The sequence below is a fragment of the Drosophila pseudoobscura genome, chromosome 3 (assembly GCF_009870125.1).
Source record: "Drosophila pseudoobscura strain MV-25-SWS-2005 chromosome 3, UCI_Dpse_MV25, whole genome shotgun sequence".
Taxonomy (NCBI): Eukaryota; Metazoa; Arthropoda; class Insecta; order Diptera; family Drosophilidae; genus Drosophila; species Drosophila pseudoobscura.
The window spans coordinates 10,584,215-10,596,543 of record NC_046680.1 but is presented as its reverse complement, the minus strand read 5'-3'; the positions used below and the strand labels follow the sequence as shown (position 1 = coordinate 10,596,543).

General features: G+C 42.9%; 4 protein-coding genes across 5 annotated transcripts; 2 read left to right on the top strand and 2 right to left on the bottom strand.

Moving 5' to 3' along the window:
• Positions 1 to 39: 39 nt before the first annotated feature.
• Positions 40 to 2,777, bottom strand: LOC117183605 (uncharacterized). The gene has a single exon (XM_033378098.1). The coding sequence runs from the start codon at positions 355 to 357 to the stop codon at positions 178 to 180; it is 180 nt and encodes a 59-aa protein (XP_033233989.1). The 5' UTR covers positions 358 to 2,777; the 3' UTR covers positions 40 to 177.
• A 2,061-nt stretch (positions 2,778 to 4,838) lies between these two features.
• On the top strand, positions 4,839 to 6,998 carry LOC6898403 (potassium/sodium hyperpolarization-activated cyclic nucleotide-gated channel 3-like). Of its 2 annotated transcripts, none has more exons than XM_015184188.2 (4): positions 4,839 to 4,992; positions 5,050 to 5,138; positions 5,221 to 5,537; positions 5,611 to 6,998. In XM_015184188.2, exons 2-4 carry the CDS (start codon positions 5,088 to 5,090, stop codon positions 5,744 to 5,746), a joined length of 504 nt encoding a protein of 167 aa, XP_015039674.2. In that variant the 5' UTR covers positions 4,839 to 4,992; positions 5,050 to 5,087; the 3' UTR covers positions 5,747 to 6,998. The 2 variants fall into 2 exon arrangements, with proteins under 2 accessions (XP_015039674.2, XP_002138449.3); XM_002138413.3 differs by having other exon boundaries at positions 4,843 to 4,992; positions 5,608 to 6,998.
• Positions 6,999 to 7,244: 246 nt separating this feature from the next.
• Positions 7,245 to 9,805, bottom strand: LOC6898402 (uncharacterized). The gene is made up of 5 exons (XM_033378091.1): positions 9,347 to 9,805; positions 8,351 to 9,271; positions 8,087 to 8,286; positions 7,656 to 8,028; positions 7,245 to 7,598 (listed from the first exon to the last, which is right to left on the bottom strand). Exons 1-5 carry the CDS (start codon positions 9,536 to 9,538, stop codon positions 7,500 to 7,502), a joined length of 1,785 nt encoding a protein of 594 aa, XP_033233982.1. The 5' UTR covers positions 9,539 to 9,805; the 3' UTR covers positions 7,245 to 7,499.
• Positions 9,806 to 10,618: 813 nt separating this feature from the next.
• On the top strand, positions 10,619 to 12,321 carry ste24a (prenyl protease type I). The gene is made up of 2 exons (XM_001360758.4): positions 10,619 to 10,788; positions 10,947 to 12,321. Exons 1-2 carry the CDS (start codon positions 10,696 to 10,698, stop codon positions 12,207 to 12,209), a joined length of 1,356 nt encoding a protein of 451 aa, XP_001360795.1. The 5' UTR covers positions 10,619 to 10,695; the 3' UTR covers positions 12,210 to 12,321.
• The last annotated feature ends 8 nt before the right edge of the window (positions 12,322 to 12,329 follow it).

Here is a 12,329-nt window from a genome sequence, read left to right as displayed (position 1 = left end):
TTATTCACTATTTAATTATTTATAAACGTATCTGCTTTCTTTTTTTTTTGTTTGTTTTGATTTTGATTTTTTTTGTAACTTTTTCTAAGGTTTTTTTCACAATTTGTGTGGAATTGGAATAGTTGCGTTGTGCGTGTGTTCTTTGGGGCCTTGGGAGGGGTGGGGGACCGGGCCAAGTTAAAACAATACGAAAAACGAATTGTACAGTTTCTTAATTCCGGTGGTCTCACGCTGACGATGGCTTCGGAGTAGGGTATTTTCGATTTTTAACAGCATTTTGTTCCTCAGATACATATAGCTCGATTGCGATTGATATACATTTGACATGCGCTGCAGTCGTATTTCAGATTTCTCCATTTATTGCTGCTAAATCTGCGGATGGCGTTGTACAGTTGATGTGATATGTGGTACAGGTCTCACTGTCACGCGAGGACTTGTGGGATCGCTGGGGCTTGGCTTGCAGTCGCTGCTTGCTGGCTGGATCGTTTCGCTCACTGTCAGATGGCTGACATTATACAGCAGTTGTTTACTCGCGAATTGCTTTTTCTTCACTGATAACAGAGTGCACTCCCTGTGGAAAATACTCGCTCTGCCTTTGTTCGTACCGATCTGTTCGTTTCTCTTTTCGTCTCAAATTTCCTAGCGTTTACACTCGGACTCGACTCGACTCAACTCGATTCAGAAAATTTTATGAGTGTGGGGGAGAATATCTGTGCTTTTGTCACTGTGAAATATGCGACATTCTAATTAACGCTGACTTTGGGGTACGGAATATGGCTTCTTCCACGAAAAAAATGTTATTTCGGTATTTGCTTTTGGAGACACTCGGACACTGTCAGATGGCGATGGCTGACATTCTACAGCAGTTATGTTATGGTTCTCGGAATGCGTTTCTTAAACTCAAATTAGAATTGATAGCAGAGTGCGCTTCTTGGCTGATGACAACTTGATAACTGGATCGGCTGGGGGTTTTGGCTGCGGAGCAACGTTGGACACAACTATTCAGGGCGCGTTTCGAACGTATTCTGTTCAACGCTGGCTGTGCGTCAGGGCTGCGAAGTGAAGTGGCTCGAGTGAGTTTGCTACGAGCTTAGTCGCTCGGGGCTTCGTGGTACGGGCTCTGGACTCAGGCACGGTACGGGGTATGGTGTGGTCTGCTATGGTACGGCTGTTATCGCCGCGCGCGTGTGTTGGTGTTGGTGTTGGTGTGTCGAGCGAGGGGTGTTATATATTAGCTCTTAGTCGGATTTTATTGGAGCCTAATTTTTGTGGCTTTTTGGCGATGCTTGGTGGCTGGTGGTTGGTGGCGAACAGGTTATCGATGCGATCGAAACGTTAATTATTCACAAATGTTCGGGTTTCATTAGGCGAATTAACAGCGCGAAAAAGAGTTTGTTTGTTCGGCTCGATTCGATTTGATTCAATTCGGTGTTTCTCGACTCTTGATTTGCACTATTTACGACGGTTGGATTTTCTATATTTTTCGGTGGCTACTGCGATAAGGCTAGCGGCTGCGATTGCGATTGCGGTTCAATGATAATTTGTTTGCCAATTCGATGGTTCGCGAGACTCGTCACTTTTTTGCGGACGGTTCTTTAGAAGGAGTATGGGACCCTGGGCGTTCCCTATAGGAGCACTTTTAGTCCGACGAAGCGAGGCTTCGAAAAGCCCAAAGAGACGGGCATTTTGTGCGGAGAACCTTGGTCGAGCGGCAGCCAACACGGACACGAGGTTAAAATATCAATGAGTTGTGAGAATTTCTGCCGTTAGCGGGAAACTACAGACACAGTTTCGGAATCAGCAAGCCCCAATCAAGCCGAGCGGCCCGACGGCACAGACACTCATACAAACCCCGAGAGCAGAGGCAGAAACGGCACCGATGCTCGCGGCCAGCGAAGACGGAGCGGAGCTAGAGCTGGGGTCGACGACGACGAGTGCTACTTGCGATTACGGAGGCGGAACGGGAACAACTACAGACACAGACGCACTTTCGGAATCATCCAGCCACCAGTTGTCCAGAGATCCCAGCAAATGGATGTGGATGCTGTCGTTGTCACTGCTGCTGCTGCTGCTGCTACTGCTATCACTCTAATTGATTGTGGCAACAACAAAGCCGTACACACACACAAACATTCAATTGAAAGGGCTGTGCTGTGCTGTGCTGTGCTCCGTGTGTGGGAGGGAGAGATACACTTGTTGCTGTTACTTCTGCTTCTTTCCTTTTCTGCTTCTCTTCAGCTGTTTTGCACGTTTTGTATCGCTGCCTCTTACTGCTGCGTCTCCCTGTGAATGCCAACGACGACGACGGCGGCGACGATGGAGATACAATAACAAGTCAATTAATGCGAATGGACAGCACTATATAAAAATTTTTCCTCGATTTATGTTGATTGGGCGTTGTTGTATCTGCAATTGGACTCAATTCAGGCTCGTTTCTGCAAATGTGTGTGCGCTGGGACTTTCGATTTAATTTTCGGCTGCTTTTTCGCTGCGCGCGTCGATGACGTATTTCGCGAATACACGAACACGCACAAGTTGAGAAAACTTGGACGTTGGTCGGATCCCGGAGGGAGGTGGTGTGGGTGGCGCTGACCGCTTATTGAGCTTTTCCGCCGTCGATAGAATAGAAGCGTCAACGTTTAAATATTATGGTTTGACTGGATGGATGGTTTGACTCTGGCCAAGATTGGTTATTACACTCCGTACAAAATGAAAAACGTGTGTCGCCGATGGAAGCTAAAATCTCTTTGGTGGTACTGATTTGGAGAGCGTGCTTCAAACGCTAATATTAACACTAGCCACCGCGGCCCTCTCCGGCTCTCTCCCGCTCTCTCGGGCTCCACTCAATTGTGGGGGCCGTTCCAAAGAGCACGGCCAGCGGCGCTCTTTATGTCTGGCTAAAGCCCCTATCTTTCCATGTGTGTATGTGTGTACATATGTGCGTGATAGTGCCAGTTTGGAATGCAACAAAAACACGCACTTTTTCCACGAACCATAACTACCATCGAGTTACTGTTACTTCCAAACATTTTATTTGCTATTTGGGGCTAATAACAACAAAGAACTTTGATTATCAACAAGAACAGCTGTTGGCCTTAGTCGCAGTCCTAAGAGAAAGAGAGTGAGTGAGAGAGAGCCAGAGAGAGAGAGAGAGGGAGAGAGTGCACCTGCTTGTGTGTGGGCGCTGGGCTCTCTTCAGAGTGGGTCAACCACGATCTTCAGGGTGAACCATAATATACGATATCCAACGGTAAATAAAAGTTTGGTTCCAACTTTTCATTCATGATAATTCTATTCATCCATATCCATATGTACTAATGTTCATAATTTAGGCGTTAATTAATCAAAGGAAATGCTAATCTGTCGCCGAATTTCTAAATTGAGTTCCTAACGTATTTTCGCTTGCCATCAATCTTTATTTCGTCTTACATCTCTCTTTAATTGTGGAAGGCGAATTAAATATTTCTCAATTGATTTTAAATTGCCATCAATAACAAGGTTCAAGTGAAATGAATTTATTTTGCACATCCAAAGTCAAAGACGCAATTCGCTTCAATGGAATTACCAGCAAATATCCTATGGCAACGGATCCGGGGAATTTGTTGCACGTTTTCAGCACTCATATTCATTGGTGGAACAGTTTAGGAAGCCTATTGTCTTCTTGGTTTTTTGGGCTTCAATTAGCGTCGCCAAATTCGCAGCTGTTAATTTATAAAAGTTAGCAACATTTGGCACAAAAATACGTTTTATGGCCATTGATCAATTCCCTGCACAGTAAAAGGTTTATAAGGCGTAATAAGAAATGAATGAAGCTATGAGACTGCAAATTAGCACGGAAATTAGACAAAGTTGATAAAAAGAGCGGTCTAATTCCAGACAATCAAATTAACATCTCTGCGACTTGAATTGAATTTTAAACGTGGCGCTCAGCGGGCTAGAACAGAACTGGCCACTTCTGCGTTTTACAGCACTTATAGGAAATGCCATCTTTTCGAGCCGACGGTATATTTAGGGTATAGATGGTATATTTTTTTAATTTAATCGATCTATTTTTCATTTTCGGTATATAGAAATCCAATAAAAGCAATTATTTAGAATAGACCAGTTAAGTACAAAATTGATTCATCGTATAAAATTATGTGGGCATAGATAAAGGCCCGGTTGACAACATTTAAATCCTTGTCGCTCACATTCAAAAAAGTTCGATTTGGCGCGCACCACTCGGTATATTTTTCAAATGAGACCGTATATTTCGGGTCATACTGTGGAAACTGGTTTTCGCCGCGCTCCCATGTGGTGTTTTTTAGTGCTAAATGGTATTTTTGTCTTCTATTAATTTAATTTTCAATTTTATATAGAAATCCAATAAATGCAAGTATTTCGAATAGGCCAATCATGTATAGAATTGATTCATCTAACGTATAAAATTGAGTGGGCATGGCTAAATGTTCTATATAAATAGTATTATTCAACGGAACAAAGAATATGAGGATTGGTCGTTTTTTTTTAATTCGCCGCAGTTCGCCCCAGTTCGCCGCAGTTTAGCTTTTGCAACAATGAGTCTCGTCCCATACACAAACATGTTGCTAATTCCATGCACACATACCCTGGGGGAAATGGATGATATAGAATTGTGAATACGTTTGTCTTCCAAGGCTCAGTAGGTATCAGGATCGAGATAAATATATACAAGATACTAGTAACGTACTTGAATATGTCTAAAGAATATCAATTTGAGAAAAGGTCTTAATAAATCACGTTTCATCTTCATATAAAATTAACAAAATAGGGTATACAAAGGTCTACACGCAACATAATGACTCTTTTTTTGTTTGTTATGATTTCTGTTGGTTATGTTCGTTTGAAATTTGTTGTTGGTTTGTTCGTTTGTTTTTTTAAAAAACTACTACTTTTGTACAGAAATTACGTAGTACAAATACTAACAACAGCGGTCTACTGTTACTAAACTGAAATACGAAGTTTTCCAACCAGGTGATTGATCCGAAGTCTGTTCTAAGCTGTAACACTCTTAACGTTTTGCTCTTTCAGGTGATATTATCATAAAGGAGGGTACGATCGGTACAAAAATGTACTTCATTCAGGAGGGAGTGGTGGACATTGTCATGGCCAACGGCGAGGTAATGCCCTGCCTGCTCAGACCGCATATCGCAGAAGATGTAGAAGATTTTTCGTGTAGCTAATTCTTTGTCCGATCCGCAGGTTGCCACCTCACTATCGGACGGTTCTTACTTCGGTGAGATCTGTCTGCTGACCAATGCGCGTCGTGTGGCCAGCGTGCGAGCCGAAACCTATTGCAATCTATTCTCGTTGAGCGTGGATCATTTCAATTGCGTGCTGGATCAGTATCCGCTGATGCGCAAGACCATGGAGACTGTGGCCGCAGAGCGGTTGAACAAGATCGGCAAGAATCCAAACATAATGCAGCAGAAGGACGAACAGCTGAGCAATCCCGAGTCGAACACTATCACGGCCGTGGTGAATGCCCTGGCTGCCGAGGCCGATGAATGCAAAGATGAGTAAGTGTGAAATGATCATGTGATCTGACGTGCACCGTTCTGTATTCCTTTCCCTCCTAACCATTATAAGCAGTGACATGGATCTCAAGGAGAATTTACTGCATGGGTCAGAGTCGAGCATTGCTGAGCCGGTTCAAACGATACGCGAGGGTCTGCCCAGGCCTCGGAGCGGGGAGTTTCGAGCCCTGTTCGAGGGCAACACCCCATGACACTGAGCCGAGGCGATGGCGATGACTATGACGAAGACGATGACGATGAAGAGCGGTGCGGGCGGGCATCGGGCATCCATCTGAAAGGCAATTTAGCAGGACACACACTCACCCACACCCACACACACAGCCACATACACAAAACACCACTCACACACACACACACACACACATGCGTATATAATAATTTAGTAAATGAAACCCCAAGAAGCGATAAGAAGAGTACACTAAAAAGAATCAATTTACGGTAGACACTCTATATATGCAATTGCGATTTAGTAGAAAACATTAAAAAAAAGACAAAACAAAAAAATCCAAAAAAAGAACAAAACAATTACACAAAAATGTCCTCAAATTTTATTCATAATTTCAGCTCCGCTAACTGTGATGACTTTAATATAAGAATCGAAAAAAAAAACAATTGCATACAAATATAAATTATATGATAGAGAAGAAACTCAGCAGACAGATCCGAATCAGAATCAGATCCACACAGACCTAGCCCACATACCGCAATAGAAGAATTTGCCACACCCACATACACACACAAAAACACATGCAACAACAACAAAAATACAGATACAGAGAGAGACATACCTTATAGGGAATCTACATTTAAGTTTTATACCCACGATATTGTAACGATTACGAAGTGAGTAGACTTTTGTGAATTGCTACAGCGTTAGTCCTATGGACCTACTAAAGAACATACATACACCCACACCTACACAGAGACAGACACCAACCACACCTGTAGATTGTAGAGTGGAACAGGATAAGAGACAGTCGAAATACAGACCGACTGACCAACAGATCCGCAGACACGCATCAACTTATGATATAAAGAAACGGAGCGAATCGTGAAGGCATACCAAACACACATATTTATGCGCGTAGCTATTATGTACTCGAGCAACCAACAAACAAACAAACAAACAATTATGTATTATTGCGATTATATAGCATATTTAAATACGCATTGAAAAATGGAAACAACATAACTCAGCAATATACAAGAAAACAAAATGTATTTAAGCAAGTTTAACGAATGCGCATTAGTAGTTGAACTATTAGTTTTTCACTCACTAACAAAACTAAAAAACAAACAAACAAATAACACCACTCGACACACAACGTAGTAGAGAAGCCTCAACAAAAAATAAAAACAAAAAACAAAAGAAGAATACGAGTATATTCAAAAGAAAACCAACCTCAGGGTGCCGTCGTTTCAGCGGTCCCTAACCGACAAAAAGAAAAAACAAAAAAAGGAAAAACAAACAAGAAACCAACTATATACACGACATATACATATATACAAAACATAGACATTGTTGTCTTTAATAGGGAATTGTTATAAAGCCTCAGTTTCGGTTATATTTCAAGTATGTATTTATTGCCGCCTGCCGCTGGTCAGGATCATAATTTTGCATTGATTCAGAATTTCCGTTCAGGAATACAATTATATTTGGTTACGAACGTGAGTTCTCAACGCAAGTGGTTCGTCTTTGAGTCGTCCTTGTTTGTCATACTTTCAAGCATAAATCAGGCAAAGGACGGCGACTTGTCGGGTGATTTAATAAAAAGAAAAGCAGGACAGCGTTTGCCTTAAAATTAAACAAACGGTTCGTTTCATTACAAACTACAATAATTTTGGATTAAGAAACAAATTTGACATTCCATATCGAAAAAAAAACAAAAAACAAAAACGAGATTAGATATAAATGTTAGGTAAATAATGTAAAAGAATTGTCTGCTAAGCCGTCATGCGGCGAATCATCAAGCCGGAGTCTATCAGCGAACGGTTCAAATTTACATAATCTTCATCGACGAGCACCATATACGCTATGTTGTTCTGAAATATACATGAATACATTTTTATATCTATCAACTTATTCGGTTAACATCCTACCTCGATGGCCGCCACTTTTCCGAAGAGTCTGCGGTTGTACACTTGATGTTTGAATGCGCTGACAACCTTCGATGACCAGTGCAGACTTTTAACCGGAGACACATAAGCCAGGCGCCCCTTCATTCCTTGCGGCGGCATATTAGCGAATTGTTCCATTAAAAATTTAACGTCTTTTTTATAGACGGTTTCGACAATGCCCGTATCGATGAACTCTACCTCGATTGTCTTTCGTACATAGTCGGTACGTTGGCTGACAATCTTGGCGCGTTCCCACACCGATGTATTGCTGGGACAGACAACACACAGATGGCCGGGTGTCATCAGGTACTTCGGCATCGTGAACGTCGTTGAAGCCAAGTCTCTGTAGACCTTCCTGCAAGAAGAAACTGCAAGTAAGAGAAACTCGGCAAAAAAAAAAGCGTTTTCCTTACTGGATGTTGTGCGATAAGGTATGATATAGGTCGTAGTCGTCGAATATCCAGAAGTGGAAACTATACGGATTGGTCACCTCCACAAGCTGTATGCAGTAGCGCTCATTCACTTTGAGAGTTTTTTCCAAGTCGAGACGAGACAACTTGTAATCGTAGCGAACCGCGTCGCGCGGATAGTCGACACTGAGAACACGGTGATCCTACAAGAGAAGAGAAGCAACCTCTAAGCGAAATATAACATTGCAATAGTTGTTGAAACTTTACCACAGCATACGCTGGAAAGGCATCAGTATCTTTGCAATCATCGCTGGAGGAATCGTATACGTCGGACACAGCCACTTTCGGCTTGGCGAGTTCAAGCACAACACGATCTTCAGGCGCACTGACATTAGGTAGCGCTTTATGCTCGTCAGAGCTGTAGGGTTCGGTAGGCAGTTGCTTCGCTTCGGACACTGGATCTCTTTTTTCAGGCACCGTGACATTCGGTAGGACTTTATGATCGTCGGACCTGTAGGATTTGATGGGCAGTTGCTTCTCATCAGTCGCAGTTCTCTCCTGTTTCTTCACCTCACCAGTTGGGACATTATCATCTTTAGCAAGTGATAGATTATTGAATGACACTATGAAATCAAAGCGCGCAGGCGGAGCGAGCTCTCGAGTTGGGTTGCGTATTGGCGGTTGATTTTGTATTGCAGTCAAAGTGTGCCTTGGTGGGTGTGGACGCTGATCTAGATTTGGATTTCGGATGGGTTGCAGATAGTTATGCATGTTATGCATTCTCTGCGGAAGAACGGGTTGATTGAAACTCGGACGCACTCTCATTTGAGGGCGATTGAAATCATTGATTGGATAATTGGTTTGGGCGTTCTTCCAGTGACAGTAAGCAGGAGGCTGCTGGAAGGCGGGATTAAAGAACTGCCCGTTTGGGAGCAGCACAAGTGGATACATTTGCGGCCGAAACGTATTGACCGGATTGTGCATCTGCACAGACGAGGCCTTACTTACAGACTCGTTGATAAAACCCAAATTTGATGGCTTCGGGTTATACAAAAACGTTTGCTTCTGTCCAGCATGAAATTTTGACTTTCTGGATTTAATGTTCTGGCGGCTGACGAATTTCTGAATGTGCGCCGACTTTGCAGTTGCCAGTGGATGGACAAGAGCCATAGGTCCAGATCCGATCACCTGTTGATTGAATGTGATTTGAACATAAGTTTGATTATGCACAAGAGTCCTACGAAAACATGGCTTGATTCATACCGTAACGACGTCTGGAATGGAGCGGAGAAAAGTTTCGACGTCTCTGTAGCCGAACTGCCGATGCGGCATTTCTGAGCCCTCAATCTCCTTGTAGTCGCAACTTAGTTTGTAGATCGTCATTATTTGCGGCGACGACACCAGCACAGAATGCACAATCTTCTTTACGAGGCTGAGCTGTTCACGTGTATCCATATTGAGAGCCAGCACAATAATTAAGCACAAAAACCGCCCAAAATTAAATGATAAGCGCTACTATTGTTTACTTTAAACTTTACTTTCAAAGCAAAGCTGTTTTTCCCGTTGTTTTGAATGCTTTTGTGCTAGTTTTTAAAGGGACGCGCTTGGAAACTTTAGAAATAACTGGACTTCCATTCGAGGTTGCCATATGGTGTATTTAGTTAGGGCTGCCAGCTCATGTAAATTGTAAAGATTTTTTTATCTTAGTACTTAGCTAAATTCCTGGGTTCTAATACAGAAAGATGGTTTGTGACATCTTTATACTCTATAGTTAGTCAGTGGTTTTGTATATTAAGAACTACATCTATTCTATTTTAATGTTCCATGATATAGAATATAGATATAGATATAGTTCCCTGCCAAAAAGAATTGTTGAAACAGTGTTTTTGTCAAAACAAAAATAATGCATGTACTTAAAAGTAGTTAATCCTGATTAAAATTGATTCATCTGTCATACAAAATTATCTGGGCAAAACTGAGAGATCTATATAGCTGGGAATATTCGACGGAAGAAAGAATAACCAGGAATTAGTCGTCATAACCGGTTGACAACAATGATTGCCGGCAACATTTGTTTTCATACCCTTGGGAAATGGATATGATAGAGTTGAGTAAATGTTTGTCATCCCAGGCTCCGTAGGTATTAGGATCGAGATAACTATGCACAAAAGAATATCGATTTGAGAAAAGGTCTTTATAAATTACGTTTCGTCTTCATATCAAACTAACGAAATAGGGTGTACAAAACGCATCATGTCATCATTGCGACGTCTTTTTTTGTTGAACTATTTGGTATAAACCTTGTTTTAGAAAAAATACAATAAAAGCAAGGACTAAAAACTAACCAATTGTGTAAAAAATTGATTCATCAATGGGCTAAAATTATGTGGGCACGGCTAAATGTTCTATATAGCTGAGAATATTCCACGGAATATCAAAATCGAGGAATATGTAAAAAGAACTTGAATTCGTCAGTATATTTACGGTATATTTTGAAAGTGAGACGGTATATTTTGGTATATTTCTGAGGACCAGACTGTTTACGACTCGTCATTGGCGCAAAGAAAAAAACTCCCTTTTATTATAGTTTTTAACAATTGACGGCTGTTAAAATGGCTTCAGTAGATGCGGACACGGTTCTGTACAGCATTTTGGCTTTAGTTATTATTGAGAACGCTGTGGAGATTTACATATCGCTGCGCCAAGTGAGTATTTTCGCAGGCTGCAATGTGCCGGCACGTGCGAGCGAGACCGAGAGAGTCGGCAATTTGTTTTATCAGCGACGAATGATAAATTTAGAGACTGTTCGTGTGTTTTGGCATTTAATTGTTTCCCTTCTCGTCTCTTACCCCGCTGTAACCAGGTGAAAGTATATCGAAATGCACTGAAAGTGCCAGCGGAGCTGACGTCACACATGACGGAGGAGACATTCCACAAGGCGCGCAAATATGGTCTGGACCAGGAGAACTTTGGCATCTTCAAGGCGGTGCTGATGGACGTCGCTTTGCTTTGCCTGGAGCTGCACATCGGGCTGATTGCCGTTGTCTGGAAAATATCGGTGAATGTACTCAACCACCTTGAATGGGACGCCAGCAATGAGATTCTGGTCAGCTGCGTCTTTGTGGTGATCTCCAACGTGATTAGCACATTCAAGTCGCTGCCTTTCAAAATCTACAAAATCTTTGTGCTGGAGGAGACGCATGGTTTCAACAAGCAAACGGCTGGGTTCTTTGCCTGGGATCAGGTGAAGGGATTCCTGGTCACACAAGTACTCATGATTCCCATCACGGCGGCATTGATATTCATAGTGCAACGCGGCGGAGACAACTTCTTCATTTGGCTGTGGCTGTTCACTGGAATGGTATCACTGGTCCTGCTCACCCTCTATCCGATCTTCATTGCTCCGCTGTTTGACACGTATACGCCGCTGGAGAAGGGCCCCCTACGACAGTCGATTGAAGATCTGGCCGCCTCTCTGAAATTCCCCCTCACAAAGCTCTTCGTTGTGGATGGCTCGAAGCGCTCGTCTCACAGCAATGCCTACTTCTACGGATTGTGGAACTCTAAGAGAATCGTGCTCTTCGACACTCTTCTGCTGAACAAGGGCAAGCCAGATGCCTCGGAGCTTTCCGATGATGAGAAGGGCAAGGGCTGCACCAACGAGGAGGTATTGGCCGTTTTGGGGCACGAACTGGGTCACTGGAAGCTGGGCCACGTCACCAAGAACATTGTTATCATGCAGGTTCATCTGTTCCTAATGTTCCTTGTCTTTGGCTACCTCTTTAAATATGCTCCCTTCTATGTGGCAATGGGATTCGAGCCCGGCACTCGTCCCATTCTGGTCGGCCTGCTGGTTGTGTTCACCTATGTGCTGGCGCCGTACAATGCAATCATCAACTTCGCCATGACGATCCTTTCGCGTCTATTCGAGTACCAGGCCGATGAGTTTGCCTTCAAGCTGGGATTTGCGGAACAGCTGGGACGGGCACTGATCAAGTTGAACCTGGACAACTTGGGCTTTCCTGTCTACGATTGGCTGTACTCTACCTGGAATCACTCGCATCCCACTCTGCTCCAGCGCCTGAACCGTCTGCAGGAGCTTAAGGAGAGCAAGAAATTAAACTAGAAGACCATGCTGCGCACAGACCAAAGTTTACACTGTATTCCCTATTTTATAACGTAAAATAAAGAATGGGGGAGTAACCCAAAAGAAAATGATCAATATTTTCAAATCAGAACCGACTGT

Bases quoted from the DNA above. Each gene is read 5' to 3' on its own strand.
- LOC117183605 (XM_033378098.1), bottom strand. From the start codon at position 357: ATGGAGAAATCTGAAATACGACTGCAGCGCATGTCAAATGTATATCAA.
- ste24a (XM_001360758.4), top strand. From the start codon at position 10,696: ATGGCTTCAGTAGATGCGGACACGGTTCTGTACAGCATTTTGGCTTTA. The intron at 10,789-10,946 runs GTGAGTATTTTC...CGCTGTAACCAG, and splicing joins TTTACATATCGCTGCGCCAA to GTGAAAGTATATCGAAATGC.
- LOC6898402 (XM_033378091.1), bottom strand. From the start codon at position 9,538: ATGGATACACGTGAACAGCTCAGCCTCGTAAAGAAGATTGTGCATTCT. The intron at 9,272-9,346 runs GTATGAATCAAG...TTCAATCAACAG, and splicing joins CCATTCCAGACGTCGTTACG to GTGATCGGATCTGGACCTAT. The intron at 7,599-7,655 runs GTAGGATGTTAA...TGTATATTTCAG, and splicing joins GAAAAGTGGCGGCCATCGAG to AACAACATAGCGTATATGGT.
- LOC6898403 (XM_002138413.3), top strand. From the start codon at position 5,088: ATGTACTTCATTCAGGAGGGAGTGGTGGACATTGTCATGGCCAACGGC. The intron at 5,139-5,220 runs GTAATGCCCTGC...TCCGATCCGCAG, and splicing joins TTGTCATGGCCAACGGCGAG to GTTGCCACCTCACTATCGGA. The intron at 5,538-5,607 runs GTAAGTGTGAAA...AACCATTATAAG, and splicing joins GCCGATGAATGCAAAGATGA to CAGTGACATGGATCTCAAGG.